At 39.5% G+C, this 19,182-nt stretch overlaps 1 protein-coding gene across 1 annotated transcript; it reads right to left on the bottom strand.

Annotated features, from left to right (window-relative positions):
• Positions 1–252: 252 nt before the first annotated feature.
• Positions 253–18,571, bottom strand: hsp90b1 (heat shock protein 90, beta (grp94), member 1). The gene is made up of 28 exons (XM_051073256.1): positions 18,405–18,571; positions 17,759–17,861; positions 17,272–17,413; positions 17,019–17,135; positions 16,574–16,905; positions 16,285–16,396; positions 16,026–16,154; positions 15,731–15,847; positions 15,479–15,616; positions 15,296–15,373; positions 15,122–15,187; positions 14,502–14,771; positions 14,163–14,408; positions 13,886–14,022; positions 13,670–13,748; positions 13,203–13,362; positions 12,795–12,865; positions 6,963–7,266; positions 5,820–5,855; positions 4,912–4,964; positions 4,673–4,756; positions 4,343–4,449; positions 3,981–4,134; positions 2,449–2,550; positions 2,291–2,365; positions 2,103–2,171; positions 1,867–2,002; positions 253–1,737 (listed from the first exon to the last, which is right to left on the bottom strand). Exons 1-28 carry the CDS (start codon positions 18,451–18,453, stop codon positions 1,604–1,606), a joined length of 3,600 nt encoding a protein of 1,199 aa, XP_050929213.1. The 5' UTR covers positions 18,454–18,571; the 3' UTR covers positions 253–1,603.
• Positions 18,572–19,182: the final 611 nt, after the last annotated feature.

The following is a 19,182-nucleotide window of genomic DNA, read 5'->3' as shown; positions in this document are numbered from 1 at the left end:
TTTCTAGTTTTTTTTATCTGCAATGTTGCAAGTACAGCAAAAAGTATTTGTACATTGCTTTCTAGATTACTATTTTCTCTCTCTTGTAACTAAATTATCGCTTTAATGTTTTCCTGCAAGAACGAGTGAATGAACAAATGAATGACCGTATGAATAAGGAATGAATGAATGGTGAATGAGTGGTCGAAAGGTGAATGAAAAGCTTTGAACTCTTACCATTCCTTTACTGTTACAGCTGTGCGACCCGAAAAGTATAAAAAAAAATGTTCTTTATTGACATGAAAAGTGAAACATACAGTACTCTCAGCCAGTATCATGGATTTGCCTTCAGAAATTACCAGTACTACCTGCACAAAGGGGGGAAATAAAATCAGAATGTTTAAATGTTAAACCAGCTTTAAACAGTTTAAGCTGCAGTAAACCACAGACAAAATACAGAAGACTTCAATTATTAATTTTTAAAAGAGAGAGAGGAAGAAAGAGAGAGAGAGGACCCACTTTTGATTCCTGTTGCAGGGGAACATAAGAATATGTGTTTCCAAACAGTATAAGTTGTTGGCAGAGGTAGACAGCAATAATGGATGTTATAATCATAATATATGTTCCACTGACACAAAAACAGTATGACTTAAATTTGACATTAAAACACAGAAAAATCATTTGTCTCAAGACATTGCCTATAATAATCTAGTTGGGCGACTTAAATTAAAGGTGGGCCTATATTATAACAGTAAATACGCATTTTCAAATTGTACAGCAATGTGTTGTATATTCTTACAAAACTATCAGCTATCTCTCTTAAGTTTTTTTTCTTTTTGTTTTTTTGTTTGCAAAAGCATAGTATTAGGCTAACAGCCACAAACACTTACCAACATAGATATACAGTTTATGAACACGTATTCAAGGGATTAAATCTTATGATAAACAAAAATGTATTTTGTAAAAATGTTTAAGTACTGCCAAGTCTACATTCTGGTGTGATCAAAATGTGAAACGCGTTGTTCAAACACAGATTCAACTTTTCTTTATAAATTGTTTATCCTTTCTCATGTTTGGGGCGCTATTGTACCAGTGCACCTCATGCTGCCAGTGTTAGTGCTCTTGTCAAAAACATGACAAGAGAATGTGACATATTTGCTCATAATTATCCAGTAAGAAATTAGCTTTGGCATCTGGTTTTAACAAACAATGTTTAGAAATTTACAAACGATATTATACTTTAGGTGTAACTATAACACTGTGGAGATAGGGTGTGGAGAAAAGGTGAGTTAACAAAAGTGTTCAGCATACAAACAAATAATGCATCTGACACTGACAAGTAAAATGCACACTTACATTTTTAAGGTGAGAGTCGTGAGAAATCTAATTTTAACAAGCTTTAAGCAACTCTGCTTTGGCTTACTTTAGATATAACACTCTGTGGCAATCTGCTAAAATGAACCTTGCCTTATATGGGAATCTGACAGTCTGTTTTATTTAGCGGATACACAAATATTGTAGTGGGTATTCACATTTCTTGTAAGAAAAGCTGTTTAAGTGGTTGTGGGGAAAAACATCCTTTTGTTTTTTCATCCATTTTGATTCATGGTCCATTGGAGCCGTTTCATGCACTTTGTTGCTCAATCTCAGGGCTACTTCCAAACAGGGTGACCAGCTGCTCCTCATAGTTAGCAATGTTTCTCTTCATGATGTCCATGCACGGGCCCAGCAATCTCTCAAAGGCTTTAACATCCATGACTGAAAAAGAAAACAAAAGCAAAAAGAACAGACGTGTCAGACAGAGTTTAAGGAGAGTAAAATGACAAGTGGTACACTTTACACGTTGGACTCAAGATATGAATGATCATAAAACTGCACAAAATGTACCCAAGCATTTGACACTCCCCACAGCATATGCTGATGCAGCTCTGGGCTTGTTTGTGACAAGCGCCAACTCCCCAAAATACTGGCCCCTAGAGCATGTGGCGATATCCACCTCCTCTTCCTCCTGGTCTTTTTTCGTCTGGCAAGAACAAAATGTACACAATGACATACCAGAAAACACAGTTGTTTGTTTTCTTAGTCAGAAGGTTTTAAAATAAAGGGAGTTTGGGGAAACATACCCTGCTTCTTTTCATGGTGATTCTAACTTGGCCAGACTCGACAATGTAGAAGCAATCTGCTAAATCACCCTGTAAGACAAAACAGTGATGCTATAGTGAATGAGCACCAAATAAATAAATAAGTGACTCTGTGTTTTTAAAAGCTAAAGATATAAAAACCAATCAGGCCATACAAGAAGATTCATCACCTGAGCAATAATCTGCTGTGAATCATTGTACACCTTGGTGGATAGCACATCTACAACCTTCATTCTCTCTGAGAGCTGTGGACAAAAAGATATTTGGTTGACAATGGTTTTACTGTAAATGCATACTTGGCGCCGGAGGACAAAACTAATCTTCTAACCTCTAGCGATGTAAGCAGTGGTAGCGTTTCAATGAATGCCTCATACAGCTTCCTCTTCTTGGCATTGTTCTTCACTATGATCCTCCTGAATGTCAAACGATCCTGAAGCAGAGATTTAAAGAAGTAGAGAAACATCCAGGTTATTTGTAAATATATGTGCATATATATTATTTCTGATAATTTCTGATCTCAAACTCTGATGCGTACACATAATAATGATGATGATAACAGTAATATTCAGTATGGCAAAAGATGCCCAGAAAGTCTGGAACCATCATATTTTTTTAATGTTGTGTTGGTTTTCCCTGCAGTGACTAGAATTCAAGATGACTGGGTAGTGATACTCATTTACCTTTTCCCTACACTTCCAGACTGTTCTGCCACCCTTTCACCAAACAATAACTGATATGAAACAACATTTTGCAGTAGGGGTCACTGTAAACAACATTTTTAGCAAGCAGATCATCTTCTGCACCACACAGGCTATTTCAACCATGTGTCACCCTGCTTCTTTCAGTGATAAACCCTTATAAATCTCAATGTCCAAATCGTTTCAGCAAGCTGATATGCAGTGTAGACAGACAGCAACATGGTGGATGATTACATACTGTACTGTAGGAAACATATGCAGCTGCCCAGGGTTCCCTCTAGTGGCAAAAAAAAGAAAAAGAAATCCCATCCAAGCAAGCAAACAGTGCTCTAACTGCTCTGTGGTAAAGTGGCGAGTAGCATCAGTCATTAGCCCCAGAACACAGAACACTGTGGTTTTAATATCCTACCAGGCAACCACTAACTAACTACACTGCCTAAATCAGATTCTTATTAGACCTACTACTACAGTATAGTCTACTATGTGCTCAGAAGCCCCTCAGCAGTGCCATCCCTCCGCGACCTAAGGGGATTGTCAGTTGAACAGAGCTGACTGCTTGTTCACAGACTCAAACACACAGTACAAGTGCCCAGGTCAACAGGGGATACAGCTGCAACCTGCCCAGTCTGCACAGAGATGACATAACAAAGCTGTTACCCACAGGTTAAGGACACGACCCCACTGAGTCTTTAACAAACAAGCTGCTGCACAGAAAGAGATCAAGTAGCAACCGATTATTCAAAACAGCTGCTCTGGCAACAATTGATAAAACAGTTGAATGTTGTTTAAACAAAATACCACTACATTCAAATTTCACAAAAAAATGTAATCATGCTCCTGATGATACTGGTAATTTATAGCATCTTAAATCAGCATAGTTTTCATATTCAGTTTGCTCATTCATTATGCTTTAATATATACATTAATGAACGGGTAATATCATATTCAGGGGCATGATTAGTGCTCTCTCACTTTTAGTTGAATTTAGTGGGTTTTATTCAGTAGGTTGTGTCTAGTCAGAAGATGTGCTCTCACTCATGACACCAGGTACCAGAGCCCGGATGTTTCCTGCAAATCCCGACAACTGACAGCACAGCATGTTATAAAAACCTGAGTACGGAGCCCACTGCGCTCTTGCATGAGGATTTAATGGTTTACTCACTAGGCACCAAAGGGCTCCAGGCGAGATGGCGATTATTGTGGCTGCCCTGGGGGTGTTGTACATCAACGCTAGTTCTCCAAAGCTGCCTCTGTTGTCATAGCAGCCTACCAGCTTCTCTGTGCCATCAACCTTCACGAAAATGTTAAACGTCCCACTGAATGAAAATAAAAAGGAAAAATAGCAAATGAGAGAAAACGTATACATGTGGCAGCCATTTTTATGTCTCCTGAAATCTTCAGTCAGCAAAGAAAGAAGAAGAATTTTATAGAATATTTCATATATGTATTCATTTTTAAAATTACTTATTTAACAATCACTGACCTGATTCAGGACGTAAAGTATGTAATCATGTGAAAATGTACCTTTCAATTACATAAAAATTGTCCCCATCGTCATCTTGATCAATGATGTGCTCCCCTTCAGTGCAGAACTTCTCAAACATGGCATCCAGCACCTGAGACATCTCCTCCTGCATGGCACAAAAAAACTGTCAAGTATATGAATTTCACACATTGAAACAATCATGCAGAATGAGCTCAACATGCTGTTTCAGCTACTTAAAAATCATGCATAGTGTACTGAGCTGTGGCAGAAGGCGGTGGGCTTCAGGCCATGTTCTTCTTTGTGTATTTTGAGAGATGGCAGAGCAGAGACCAGAGGAGTACAGAGTGCTTATGGAATAATCCACTCACCGGATCCAAATTCTTAAACAGAAGAATGTCCCTACACGCTTCCTGTAGCCTCTGTCTCTGCTCATCAGTTTTTGGGTAGGTGACCTGCAAAATAAAACACACCTGTGATCTGGCCCTCAGGTAGCTCACACAGAATAAGTCATATTGTTGATCATTTTATTCAGATTCAGGGTTAGAATTCATAATGCTGTCTGGTTGAGTGGAAAATGAAGATAAATGTGGCACGGAGAACAGCTTACCCGTGGCTCCTTATCCTCCTCATCTTCATCAGGATTGAATGCTTCAGCACACACTGCATGACATAAATAAAGGAACTGTTCAGTCACTACCAGACAGTAGATTCAACCAAAACTTCAGACTTCTGTCCCTTCCCACATCAGAATTTGTTTTGTCGATAAATATTTATTTTTATGTTGTCAGTCCAGTATTTTTTACTCTTAGGGTGTTACTGTATTCTATGGATTTTAATACTTGCATCATGTAGAAGTTGAATTATGCTTTATGTTTCAGTTCATTCTGCAAAGACATGATGCTTAAACCCCTGAAAGCTCTTGAAAACATATCTATAACTCAGTAGCAACTGAGTAGCAGTTTACTATCTTTGGCTTGATTTTTAGTCTAATGCCATCGTTGTGTCCTATGCAGAGGATGTTCATTTCCCATCTGAAGTGATAAAAGGTAAGAAATCAATCAAGCCTCAAGTGTTACTGAATATTTTCACTTGCTCATTCTTTCCATTTAAAAACTGTCAAACATGCACCCATGAGTCCTAACACAGAAACGTTATTTTTGTGAAGCTACAACTTTACTATCAGCACAAGCCAGAGGTTATTAGTAGTAGTAGTACTTGTCCGGATCTCCCCACCCACGTCACACAATGACATTATTAACCAGGCTCCAGACAAAGTGGTTTCACAAACTCAAATAAATCAACGCTATTATAATAAAGTCAGTGACAGTGAGAAAAGACAGATGGAAAAATACTTTGATAATGCTTGTTCTGGAGCAAATCTGACGCAGCCTCAGTGTTCATGTGTCAAACAAGTTTTATATGCTGTATTTCCAGCTCTGACACTGTCCAGAGTTTTCCTCTTGACAGAACAAGCTTATAACAGCCAGCTTAAACAGGTGGCAAATGACAACTCACCTGATGCTCTTCTGATGAATCTGTTTATTACCGGGGCTGCAAAGGCATAAACAAACATATTAACATGTTAAAATTTCACCATAAATGTAACATCTCACAGTAACTTAATTATCAGTGGAAAGAATAAGTTAATGCTCTAGTTTTCTACATCTACACTTGCACACGTGCAGCAGAGTGTACCTGGCCCTGTGCTCATTAAGGATCCATATTCATTTGGGTAAAACCTGAATAAGGACAGCTGCTTTGAAGTGCTGTTTGCCTCTTTGAATCACATTTAAATGAGGAGAAAATTTAAATGTAAAACACAGCAGAACGTGCCAAGCTCCAACACAATGGCTCGGGTATGAAATATACATTAGATAGAAGGTCGCATCCAGTAATAGCTGCCAGCTAGTGTTGTCCAAGGAGACTCACTGAAATATCATTAGGACAGGGCACTTGAGGTGCCATGGTGCATGATCATGACCCAAGAATACTACAATAGTTAGTTTAATGGTTGAATATGGAGTCCTTATGTAACCATTGCAGTCAGCCTTGTAGACCCCACCACTCATTGGGATGCTGTGTCAGAGCTCTGGGTTGCTATGCTACTTGCTGCACCTTATGGCAATCCAGCACTGGCCATTGTGTTAAATATGACCACAGTCCTGGAAGCACAACGTGGTCGTGGGCAATCAATATCTTATTTTCTATTCCTTACATCACAGCAGGGATTCAGTTTTCCACCTTTATCTGCTTTGGCATATTTTTTCATACATGATCAGGGTAGGCCCATCAGGCCTGCACCTGAAACTGAAAATATTTAAATGACCTAGAGGTGCGGGGTCTCTCTAGAAAAAAAAAAGAACAGAGAGTCCCTTGACTCTACAGCCGCTGATTTCTAACGCTGTCTTTATTCCAAAAGCGTGCCTACATACATGAAGAGCAGGACATGTTCATTAACCATCATTCAGCCTCCTTAACCATATATGGCAAATGACAGAGCCGTTGTGGAAACAAGGTGGCGAGCGCTGGAGCATCACTGCGCTCAATGTGTTTCCGAACAGACGCCGCGCACACAGCGTTACATGCTCACTATTCTAATTAAATTAAGTACATACACGTTCACATTCGCCATGACATACAGTAAATCTGTTAGCCTACCTATGAATTCCTCGTCATCGTCGTCCTCCTCCTCTCCGTTTTCCGAATCGATCTGCATGGCTTCGTCAATGAAATTGACCGCTTTTCCAGGTCTTGGGGCCGAATTTTGGTCATTGCCAAATGAGGCCTCTCTGGTCTCACTGTCCTTCAGCTGGGTGAAGTACTGTAATGCAAACTCGAGCAAATCCCTGGGCTGATTCCTCAAAACTTCCACGGTAAAGCTCTGTAACAGCTCCGTCAGTCCTTCAGGAATTTCTATACTCATTCCTGTTATCAGTCTATGAATGTGGACTAAACCGGTTTGCTGCGAATTTGAAATAATCAAAAGCTCACAGATGGGAGAGGGGGGAAAAAAGCCGAAACGTAGTCGGGCCACCCAGTCAGCAAGCCATCCACAGCGGATCCTCTCTTTTTCTTGAATGAAAATGGCTCTGGATTTTTGATCCAAGCATCTTCTGCTGCTTCTGGCTACAGGAAACCCACGCATGTGACCCAGGAATCCATGGCAACCACCTATCCAGGGATTGCGTATGAGCAGCAGCAGGAGCGCAGAAACTGCAGTCAGTCGCAAAATACAAATTATGGGAAGGAGAAACCCTCGGAAAGATCAGTCTGAGATCGATTTTCACTGAGAGACATGAGAGCAGATATCGGGTGTCCATATTATATCTATTGTCCGGTAGTGAGCTTAACATTTGTGGAAATGCTCACAGATAGCCTACAATATGTGTGTGTTTTTTAATCTGTGGTGTTTATTCGCACAGGCCTATTGTAAATGTCTCACAAAACCGCTGCAAAGCGATTCAAAATATAAAGTCAAAAAATGGGTATATGAAATTAAAGATATGTATATATGTAATGAAAACAGCCATTCTGAAGATAAAGATGCGTTATCGTAGATTAATAAATAGAAAATTCGGGGAAAAAATATATAGAATCACGTCATCTCCTGTATATGATTAATCATTTACATGGGATTAAACAGGTTTTTAAAAAAAAAGCTGAAATGTACTGGAAAACAGTGAAAAACAGCCTTGTGTTCACACTGTGCTTAAATTCCTAATAGCCATGTGACAAATGCTCATTATAGAGGATCTGTACCTTTGATTGCATTAGGATTTTAGATCCTATTCCTTATTCCAAAGAGAGAAATAATAATACGTATGATGCATTTTTTACTGCCATAGGAACTTTTAGAATATTGGGACAGATACTGTTACTGATACTGATACTGTTTGCTGGAGCAAGTTTCACCACAGAATGAAACATTCAGCGTCAGAGAGAAACTACTGTAACAAAAATGTTCTTGGCCTGAAACTAAAATGTGATAATCAGCACGCTTCACTAGCCATCTATGGTGAGCTCTTTGTATTGAAAGTGACTTGTGATGCAGTCATTTTGGTTTTAAATAAACCGATCAGTGAATATGAGCTGAAATTCATGAAGCAGCTTAAAATCTGAACCTTCCTGTCCACTTTCTTGCATTAAACCTTATATCTGGGATTCATACATGCCTTTAAACCCGTAAAACCGATCTCCAACTGTGCTCTCAACTTTAATTTCTCAAGTCAACTTTTTTATATAGTATATAATGCTAACAAGCAACACAGTTGATCCAAAGTGCTTTACACCTCAAGGAGAAAATGCACAAATGAGAAGAGGGGATAAATAAAGATAAAATAAAAATCATAGCAATGAACACAGAGAAAACAAACTCCTACAGCGAGATGGCAAACAACATATAGCTCCAGAAGAAATACTGGAGCAGGTTAGGTCAGCTGCATTTAAAATCCAGCAAGTAAAAGTGATTTTAAGTGAAAAAGATCACATGGCAGATTGAAAAGAAATCCAGAAATACAGAGTTTTGCATAAAGCTACATCACCAGAGCATAATTCCTGGACTTTAAGGATAAAGAGTCTTTGGACAGAGGATCTAATGTGAGTGTTTTGACTAGGATGTGGTGGTGTAACTGCTACTGAAAACCCCTGAGACTACCAAATGTGCAACAACCCTCTTTTGTGTGAGCTATATTGTAGGGATTATCATGTTGAGTTGGCTTTTGATGGTGATGCACAGAGGGAAAAGAGAGATGAAGGAATAGTTCTACAGGTTAACAGCAGGGAATCACTTGAAGAAGGTAAAAAAAATCGTGCAGCTATTATCTGCCATGGTTATTAGTCTTCTGTGGCTCTGCTATGAGACCCCTCCCCCTGCTGTGGCCCATATCTGTCACCCTTTATTAAGAAGGCACAACATTTTCTCACTCAGGCGAACATATGGCACATCCAAGGAATGATCTGTAATCTAGCACTGCTGCAGCTTAGCTGCTAGCTATCAAACTCACCATCCAAAAACTGCATGTTTCCATTGTGAAGGGATTTTATTTGGATGAGTACAGTACAACCCCATCCTGGTATCTAATGTAGGAAGACATAAAAGACAGTTGTTAGTAGAGAACAAACACTGTGCTGCCCTGCTCTCTGAACCATAGATCCTGAAGATTGTTTCTGCTTTCTGCTTCTCAACAGACCAATGGAGCTTGCAGCTGTGGAATTATTACTTCAAAATGCAAAGAAATTCTGAATTGTTCTCAGGTTGCAATAAGTCTTTAAATCATTTAGACAATGAAATCAGTAAACAAAAAAATGCTGGTCTCTGTTGACATTTGGAATAAGGCTGGGTCTTTACACTGCACAACAGGAGACAGACATGCTGATGGCAGAGTTTGTTAGACACATTTAACTAAAACTACTACTGCAATAAAGTTTTTCTTCACTGTGGTAATAATGTTCAGTTTTTGTTTATTCATATTTAGCCCACTCTTGTTAATATCTATGGGGCAGACAAAATTGTAAATCCGCAGTATAACATAATACAGTTAAACAGAACCACATGCTACAGCTTCCAAAGTGGCAGTAAAGTTCAATCAACACATCTCTATAACAGTTTCAACAAGAGATGAATATTATAATCTTCATGAATGAATAGTTCATGCTGCCATCTGCGGTTAAAGACAAGAAGTGTGGGATCAAACTAAAATGCAAATTGAGACAAGAGCAGTTTTTAATAGATATTTTACTCTCATATATTTCCACTAAACTGCAGAAGTGTGAGAACTATTGAGAAGCATAAAATAGTTGTGACTGGTCAGGGTCTGTTAAAGGACATACAGTGTGTAAAGAAAAATAAAGAAATATGAACACATGATCAACTATTTCCAGTATGTTCACTTTTAGTAACAGTGTGACTACACTGTCCTCTGTGGCTCAGCTTTAGGTATGTAAACTTAGACCAGGTGTGGGAATTAATTCATCTCAAAATGTGGGCCACAGTTTGGCCCATATCTTTCACAAGCAAAGGAAATGTGCTGACTGCATAGCTTACCCACACACCTAACACATCACCCCAGTGTTTCCTCACTCTCTCAGCAGTTATTATCTGATACCTCTGATACGTCAAGACCTCTCCAGTCTCTATATTGTAAATGAGGTACATTTTTAGCCTGTTTATGGTACAAATGTACTTAACTGGTTATATTGCCACAATGTGGAGACATACAACTGAATATAACAACTAATCTGAAAATATTAAATTTGATCAGAAACTGTGAACTGTGATATTGTCCCAAATATTAAAACTCAAACTGTCAGAAATCTGGTGTTTTAGTAAGAACTGTGTCATAATATTTTTACTGTATGTTTTATCATGTCTGTAAACTCAGGTGGCGCTATTCATATTTTCAAGATGTGGTTGATTGTGCCACCTACTGGACATGACATGGCATGGTAATGTAAAACATTGTTGCACTGCATTGTAATATTGTGTCTTTACATTGTTATTTCTGATTAATGGAGGATTTGATGAAACACCAGAATGATTCATTAATGCAAACACCTTCCACACATCCTGTATACTATTTCCATATTACTGGAAGGGACATAAGATGTTCCATAAGAGATGGTCTGAGCACGTAAGGAGGTTGACATAAGGTCATGGTGAGAGACAGACAGTGCATTACTTAAGAAATGTATATTAAACTTTGCTTTTTTGGTAGTATAATAACTTTAATTTTTTTTCTTCTTATTGTGACAGTACAGAATGACTGTCACACCTTTTTTTTTTTAATTATGTAAAATAACACAAGTCAGTCACTATTGTTCCTTTGCAGCCTTCGTGAGCCTTCTAAGTTTCCACAACAGTGATTACAACCTACCCACTGAGCCCATTCAACTTGCTCTTATCAGTGCCTGCTCTCCCAGTAAGTGATTGGTTAGAGCCCAGGTACTGCTGAGAGCTATTTGTGCTCTCTGGGATCATAACAGTTCTGTTTCCAACACTTGTTTCCAGACTTGGTGTTATAATCAAACACTCTTTGATTATTACCTGGAGAACCTAGGATTGATTTATTTCACTACCTATAAATAAAAGAAAATACACTGTTAAACTGCAACAAGCTCAGTCAGTCAAGACATACAGCTAACACCCAGAAAACACATCCTCTGTCTTAAGTCTTACCTGAAGGATTTGTTTCCTCTGTAAGGAAAACACTTGTCCAGTTGATTTTGAGAGTGGGGAATTACAGTCTTTATCAAACGAGGTACAAATTCTTCCCTGAATTTGCGAAGCTGTGAAACAGAAAACCAGCAGGAAAACATGTCACAGAAAAAGAAAATGGAATTATGACTAGTGCCATGAAACCTGTTTTTAAATTTTATCTGATGTGATTAATCATATCTCTGCAGCATGAAACAATTTAACATTACAACTGACAAATAACCTTCACTATAAGATTAAAAACAGTACAAATACATACTTACAACTCTGCTTTCTCTGCTTCTTGTCTAGGTAGAAAGGCTGGGACACCCAGTAGTAGCATGGATAATGATGAATCAGAAAAAAAAAGCCGATTGTGTTTCTGTTAAGGTTATACAAGGTGTATGGATGGACTGAGGTGGTGCGGATACCTCTGTCCTGACTTACCGATGAGGATTTTGACAACTGATTTATTACAGTTTTAAGGAGCGTCTAAGATTTAGATGTTTGGATGAAACTCTGAAGGTATTTACATTGAATGACCCACATGAAAAAGACGTTTAGATGCAAAGGAAACTGATTTTGATTCTCAGAGGTATGCATTCACAGACTGAAACCTCAGAGTTGGTAAAGCAGCACAAACCACTGTTTCATGTTAAAGCTTTAACAGTATTTTGTCTGTAACCCCTGGCATATGAATTAATTTTGCAGTGTTTCTGAAATCTGAAAACTACGACAAAATCTAGGGATTTTTGGGTGACTTATGTTGCTTTTAGAAACTCGGAGTCCTGATTCAATGTTGCTCTGCGCAGTTACTTCCAAAAACATTTGATCTATACCTCCAAGTTAACGGTCTCAGATACATGTGGATTTTTGATGTCAATGTGTTTCAATAAATCAAAAACCACTGTTTGTCCTTTTTCCAGGAAACATTTATTCGATCGAGAGACAGGATCGCATCTTTCCATAAACAAGTCAGTTAAATATTAACAAATTTACAGTCATGAGGAATGTAATAAAAAAACTAAACAAAAACAAACAACGCTCGCCTTAAAAAACCCAACCCAGGGAACCCACCCAGGATAACATCGACCACAGTGGTGCTAGAACAAGACTCTAATCCTGTTTCCAGCTGCATTGTTACATGCTCTTCCATTCAGTGCTTCACAGTTCATCTTTGTCCGTTTTTGTCTGCAGGGGAACAAAATCAAAGTTAGGAAAAAAAAACAGCTAGGAGTAAATACAGCACCTGAATTCTTTACAACCTTAAGATGCAACAGCTTGTTAAGTGTTCTCACCGTTTCTTCATCATCTTCCTCATCAACAATTTCATCTTTGTCTTCAGAGTCATCCTCTGCTGGCTCCTCCTCTGGTTCCTCCTCTGGTTCTTCTTCAATCTGTAGAACGTTCACATTCTTGTTAACATAACACACATTACTGAGCTGACTCACCCAAAATTACCCAACTGGGCAAAATGAATAAGGTAGAGATGCTTAAACTGTCTGCAAAGACAGAAAATACAATAAAAAAGAAAGTGGAAGTATTTCCAGTGATAAATGAACACCGTTTAATCAAGTCAGAGATAAGAATGTGTTCACTGGCTGTGGAAGAGGAGGTATGACTTGACACATGCACACTGAAACCGAAAATGGAAACATTTGCTATGCAAATGCACACTAATCCAGTATGTGGCAGCTGGCATTTACTTGCCTGTTCGTCCTCAGGTACATTCATGCTGATTCGGAGCATGCGCTCTATCCTGTCTCCATAAGCCTTTGTATCAGCCAGCTGATAGCCTGAACGCAGTGTGGCTGTCTCAAACAGAACCATGGCCAGATCTGCTGCAGTCTGGTCATCAGCATCATTCTGAAGGACAAAGGGAAAAGACACTGCATTTATTTGTATATTTTACGTTGAGAAATAATGTCCTTGATTTAATTAAGGCATATTAATAGGACAGGTAATCATACTGAAAATGATAAATCACTGATACAGCTATCATGTTCCCACATTTAATTAAACTTAGGTTTCCAAATTGTCAAAAAAAACCTACACTGCTTGATGTAAATTACATAATATTTATTACTTATTGCTTATGTTTACAAAATAATTTATATGACACAATAGTGACAAAATAGTGAAAATATAGTGAGGTAACAGGGGGCAGACTTACATTGACTCTGATAAGCATCTGCTTGATGAGAGGATGTTTAGGGTTGATTTCTAATGTTTTCTTCTGGCTGGCGTAATAACTGAGGAAGAGGGAGAGCAATTGCCAAATAAGTTCAACGAAGAGTCAGACAGGCCACAACATGTTCTACATTTGCATTTTACAAATGTGACAACAAGAACAGACATTGTTAGAAAGCATAGGATCATCATTACTCACTTTGTGGAAATGTCTTTTCCTGTCTGGTAAGCCTGTGCCTTCATGATCCTCTCCATGTTTCCTGACCAGCCATACTGACTGGCAACCAAGGCACAGGGTGAGTCTGTCAGCCTCTGAGAGAGGATGGCCTTCTCAACCTGTGGGAAAGACAGCATTGCATAAAATAATGAGGCAACGGAACAGACTTGATCAAGCAGCCGCAGCCAAACTTCATCACTTCGGTGGCTGGTGCTTATTTCCTATCTCATGAATATTGCAAAAATAATTGGCTGTCTACCTTGTCCTTCAGGGCCTTGTCCTTCAGCCAAGTGGTGAGAGGTTCATACTCCTTCTCCAAGGCCTCCCTCTTCTCCTTGGCCTTGTCACTCTCGTCGAATTTGACACCCTCCTTTGCCACGTTCTGGAAACGTTTTCCGTCAAACTCAGGCAGTGCCTGGATGCAGTACTCATCCACAGGCTCTGTCAGGTAGATCACCTCATAGCCCTTCTTCAGCAGCCTCTCAACGAAGGGAGAGGACTCAGCCTGCAGAGGAAAAATAAAACAGATGATCAGTGCTATGATTACTTCTTTGACTTGACTGCTTGAGTGTTTAGTTTTTTTTAGTCATCCACTCACCTCCTTCCTGCTGGTACCAGCCATGAAGTAGATCTTGTCCTGCTTCTCCTTCATGCGCTCAACATACTGCTCCAGGCTGGCCAGGTTTTTGTCGCTGTTGGAGGTCTGGAACCGCAGCAGTTTGGCCAGACGGGTCCTGTTGGAGTGATCCTCAATGACACCCAGCTTAATGTTGGTTCCAAACTCCTTCCAGAACTTCTCGTTGTACTGCTCCTCTGCAATCTTCTTGATCATGTCCAAAGTCTTACGTACCAGCTTCTTACGGATAACCTGTTCAGGGACAAGATCACCAATGGTTTATTTGCCATTTTCTGATTAAATTAAATGTAATAGTCCTTATTCTTGTTTTTCATGCTTTTATAACTTTAACTTTGTTTTCTTTCCCCCCCCATTCTCCTTCCTGTAAAGCACTTCAAGATGTCTGATTTGAAATGTACAAATAAGGTTGCTTTCCCATTTGCTTCTCAGCCTTTTTCCTAGTTAAAATGCCTCAGAAAAGTAAAGAGCAGATACATTATTGACTAAATGATAAACTTACAAAAGCTATAAGGTGAAATTTACAAATAAAATTTAAGTAATTGGTGTTGAGATGGTGCATTCATATTAGATATAAAGATAACCTTGAGCAGTTTGTGCTGCTGCAGAGTCTCTCTGGACACATTCAGGGGGAGGTCATCGGAGTCAACCTAGCAAAATAAATGTACATTAATTACAATGCTGTATCATTAAAGCAAAGACTGAACAGTTCAGAACAGCACGTGGCTCTGTCATAACTAGAGTAAGAAGTCACTCACCACTCCCTTGATGAAGTTCAGGTACTTGGGCATCATGTCGTTGAAGTCATCCGTGATGAAAACTCTCCTGACAAACAGCTGCAAAAGAAAGAGACATTTATTCAAAAACTGATTATGAATATCATTCTATAAGCACATACAATCCCTTAAGATGAAAACTGAATATTGTTCCAAGCCACATACCTTGATGTAGTCGTTCTTTTTGGAGCCATACTCGTCAAACAGGCCACGGGGAGCTGAAGTGGGCACAAAAAGGATGGACTTGAAGGTAACCTCACCCTCTGCTGTAAAGTGGATGTGGGTCAGAGGGTCGTCGCTGTCCTGTTAAGAGAACATAAACATAGTTTGAATTACTAAAGTTAAAACTTATTGAGCCTACAAGGAACATACACAATCTACTCTGATGTTCACCAGTGTTACTATTCAGGTACCTACCTTGGAGAACGTCTTGTAGAAAGCCTTGTACTCATCCTCCTCAACCTCCTTAGCTGGTCTCTGCCAGATGGGCTTGATATCATTCATCAGCTCCCAGTCCCACACAGTCTTCTCAACCTACAAAAGACATGAAACATTTTCAAAAAAATATGCATTTTCAAACAATAAAAACAAATTATTTACATATTTTTAGGGGAAACAGGAGCAATTTAAGGTCAAGGCATAATAATTCTCAGGAGATATCATGGTTTATAGTTCAAGTTCACACATCTAAGCTCATAAATGAACTTCCTACCTTCTTTGTCTTTGGTTTGTCTTTGTCCTCCTCCTCCTCTTCTACCTCAGCCTCGTCCTCAGAAGTCTCTTTCTCTGGTTCCTCTGCTGTCTCAGCATCTTCCTCGATGGGCTCCTCAACTGTCTCAGTCTGGCATGTTGAGAGGAAGAAAATATGTAACTGCCATCTGTTCATTTCCATATTTGTCAGTTTCACAAAAGAACTACACTGAGATCAAGTGTGAGTCAAAGTGTAGAGGGGAAGTGTCTTAAGTAACCACCTTGCTGGCCCAAACGTAGATGGGGAAGTTGATGAACTGAGAGTATTTCTTGACAAGGTTCTTGATGGTCTCCAGCTCCAGATAATCTGAGGCCTCCTCTTTCAGGACCAGTCTGAGGTTAGAAAAAGATATAGTAGTATTGGCTTTGCAGTTAAATCCCCCCTAACATTTTAGACAAATGTATTAACAAGACAGCATTCAAGATTAAGTAGTTGTTCATAATGTCAAAAAAGAAACTAAAACTGGTGTAGGTGACTTTTAGCAACGGAAAAACAGCATGTGAACTCACGTGATGGTGGTTCCTCTGCCCAGTGTGTCCCCACGGGGGTCCTCAATGACAGAGAACTGATTAGAGTCAGACTCCCAGATGTGCTGGGTGTCATTGTTGTGCTTTGACGTCACAATGACTTTGTCAGCGACGAGGAAGGCAGAGTAGAAACCCACACCGAACTGGCCAATCAGCTCTGAGGTAGACTGTCCCTCAGACTGCATCTCAGTCATCTTGTTGAGGAACTCGCTGGTGCCAGACTTGGCAATGGTGCCCAAGTTCTTCACCAATTCATCTTTGGTCATTCCGATACCAGTGTCAGTGATGTGCAGCATGTTCTTCTCTTTATCAGACTGGGGATGGAAACAATACAGTTAAGTTACCAACAGAGCAAGAACTATTAATATTACCAGTATAGACTGCAACATCCAGCAAATGTTAACACTCCCCAGTTATTTGTGCATACTTTTATTTTGATAGTCAGCTCTTCATTGGTGGCCATTGCATCTTCATTGGTTAGAGACAACAAGCGGATCTTATCCAGAGCATCTGAGGCATTGGAAATCAGCTCCCTAAGGAAGATCTGTGGCAGACAAACAAAAATAATTACAGTGTTGGTTTAGCCTGTCATGATGAGGTCTGTAAGTCATACCACACAAGGGAAGAAATCATCTTGCAACTGCCATAATAGATCAAAATACTACTTTATTCCTGCTCACCTCCTTGTTCTTGTAGAGGGAGTTGATAATCAGCTTCATCATTCGGTTGACTTCAGCCTGGAAGGCATGTTTTTCTGACTTTTCTCTGAGTTCCTTAATCTGAGCTGCATTCAACCCATCCAGCTGGATAGCCTCTTCCTCTCTGAGAATAGACAGATGCACACACAGGTAAGATCAGAGGGAGAGCACAACAAGGAAACAGTTGTCAACAAACAACATGCTAATCTGTTTTCCCCTCAAGGGATCAGTATCTGAGCTAAAGGAAAGACACACAAGATTCTTTAGTCATAACGAGGGACATGCAGTAAATCCTGCAAAGCTTTGCAACTATTATCAGTTCCAGGGTTGCTATGACCGTTTGTGTGCACAAGCTTTGACACGCTGACCTTGTGCTGTTAAACAAAGGTTTAGACGACCTTCCAAGATAGAGACACCTGCAGTTTTCTCAACAGGGATAATCTGAAAAGATATTCAAAGTGATACCTACCTCTGCACCACCTCATCATCTGTTCTGGAGCCATCCCTGCTTTTACCCAGGTCCTCCTCCACTGTCCCATCAACATCAACTTCATCATCTGCCTTTACAGAAGCTGCCAAGGGACAATAAGTTGTTGGATTACTTTCTTGTCAGATTAATTCTTACTTACTACGTGCTGTAGGTATGTTCTGAATTTAAGAGTATCTCAATAAGAATGACGCTCTGCATAGACATGATCAAAATCACCACATAACTAAAGTGTAACGCTAGGTATGTTGGCCTGTTGCTCTTGCCTGGGTGTGCATCTAGGCAACAGCAACAGTTTTTCATAGGGATGTTAGCCACAGCGTCAGGCAGCTTAAACATATATGGTGTATCTACTAGAAACTTCTGGAAAGACAATGAGGAATAACGGACACTGGCATTGTTCTGAGAAATATGCAGGAGCCCAATAAACCATACGGCCTATTATTACCAAACAGACACAATTAAACTTGGAAATTGCAAATCTATGAATGCTGCAGTCATGAATGAGCAGAGAAGAGGCAGAGGCACAAAAGCAAGTTAATGTTAGCTTACTGGCTAACCCTGTTAGCTACAGTGAGGGATAATAAAAGAAAAGTGAGACGAGATAGCAAATCCTTCCGCTACTCACCAAAGGCTAAGAGTACGAAAAGAAGACCTATAAACCAAACTCGTTTCATTTTGAGATGAATGACGACTGTGAGTCTTCAGCTGCTGAGACAAAAGCCGGGGACCAGCGCACGCAGCACTGCCTTTACAACGGAGACTGACAAGCTGCCTCTCCCACCAAAAGAGCCCACTCAGTTAAACCCGTGACAACCGGCCAATGGCTGCGCACCACGCACAACCTTCAACCAATCACAGCAGAGCCAACAGTACATGTCGTCCAATCAGATTCTTCAACATAAGTCCATACCCGAAAATCGTGGCTAGACACCATTGGCCAAGAATGAATGATCAGCACATCACTTCCGAACATTTACCTCAAGTTGTAAAAAAAAAAAAAAAAAGAAAGAAAGAAAAAAGAAGAAAAAAAAACTTAACTCGTTAGTTAAACTTTGATTTTCTTATGCAATGTCACAACCAAATGACACATGACACACTGGATGACAATGCAGTCACTATTTTTGGTTGTGGCTCTGTTGCAGCATTATATCTGTGTTCTGTCTGTATAGTATTTAGCTTATTTGCACTGCTTTTCCCATAAAGGTGTGGGTGTGGATTCACTGTAGTCATATACCTTTCTATGCAGTATAAGTACACACGGACACACTTATCTTTACCCATAGGGTGGCACTGTTCAGTCAGACAGATTAAAGTGCAGATGATGGCAAACAATTATTTTTTTCCCCTTTTTTTTTACACACAATCTGATCCATTTGAGATTATATCATAAATGGAATCACCAG

The sequence above is a fragment of the Lates calcarifer genome, linkage group LG10 (assembly GCF_001640805.2).
Source record: "Lates calcarifer isolate ASB-BC8 linkage group LG10, TLL_Latcal_v3, whole genome shotgun sequence".
NCBI lineage: Eukaryota > Metazoa > Chordata > Actinopteri > Centropomidae > Lates > Lates calcarifer.
The sequence above is the reverse complement of the archived record's forward strand: the minus strand, read 5'-3'. Positions and strand labels throughout refer to the sequence as shown.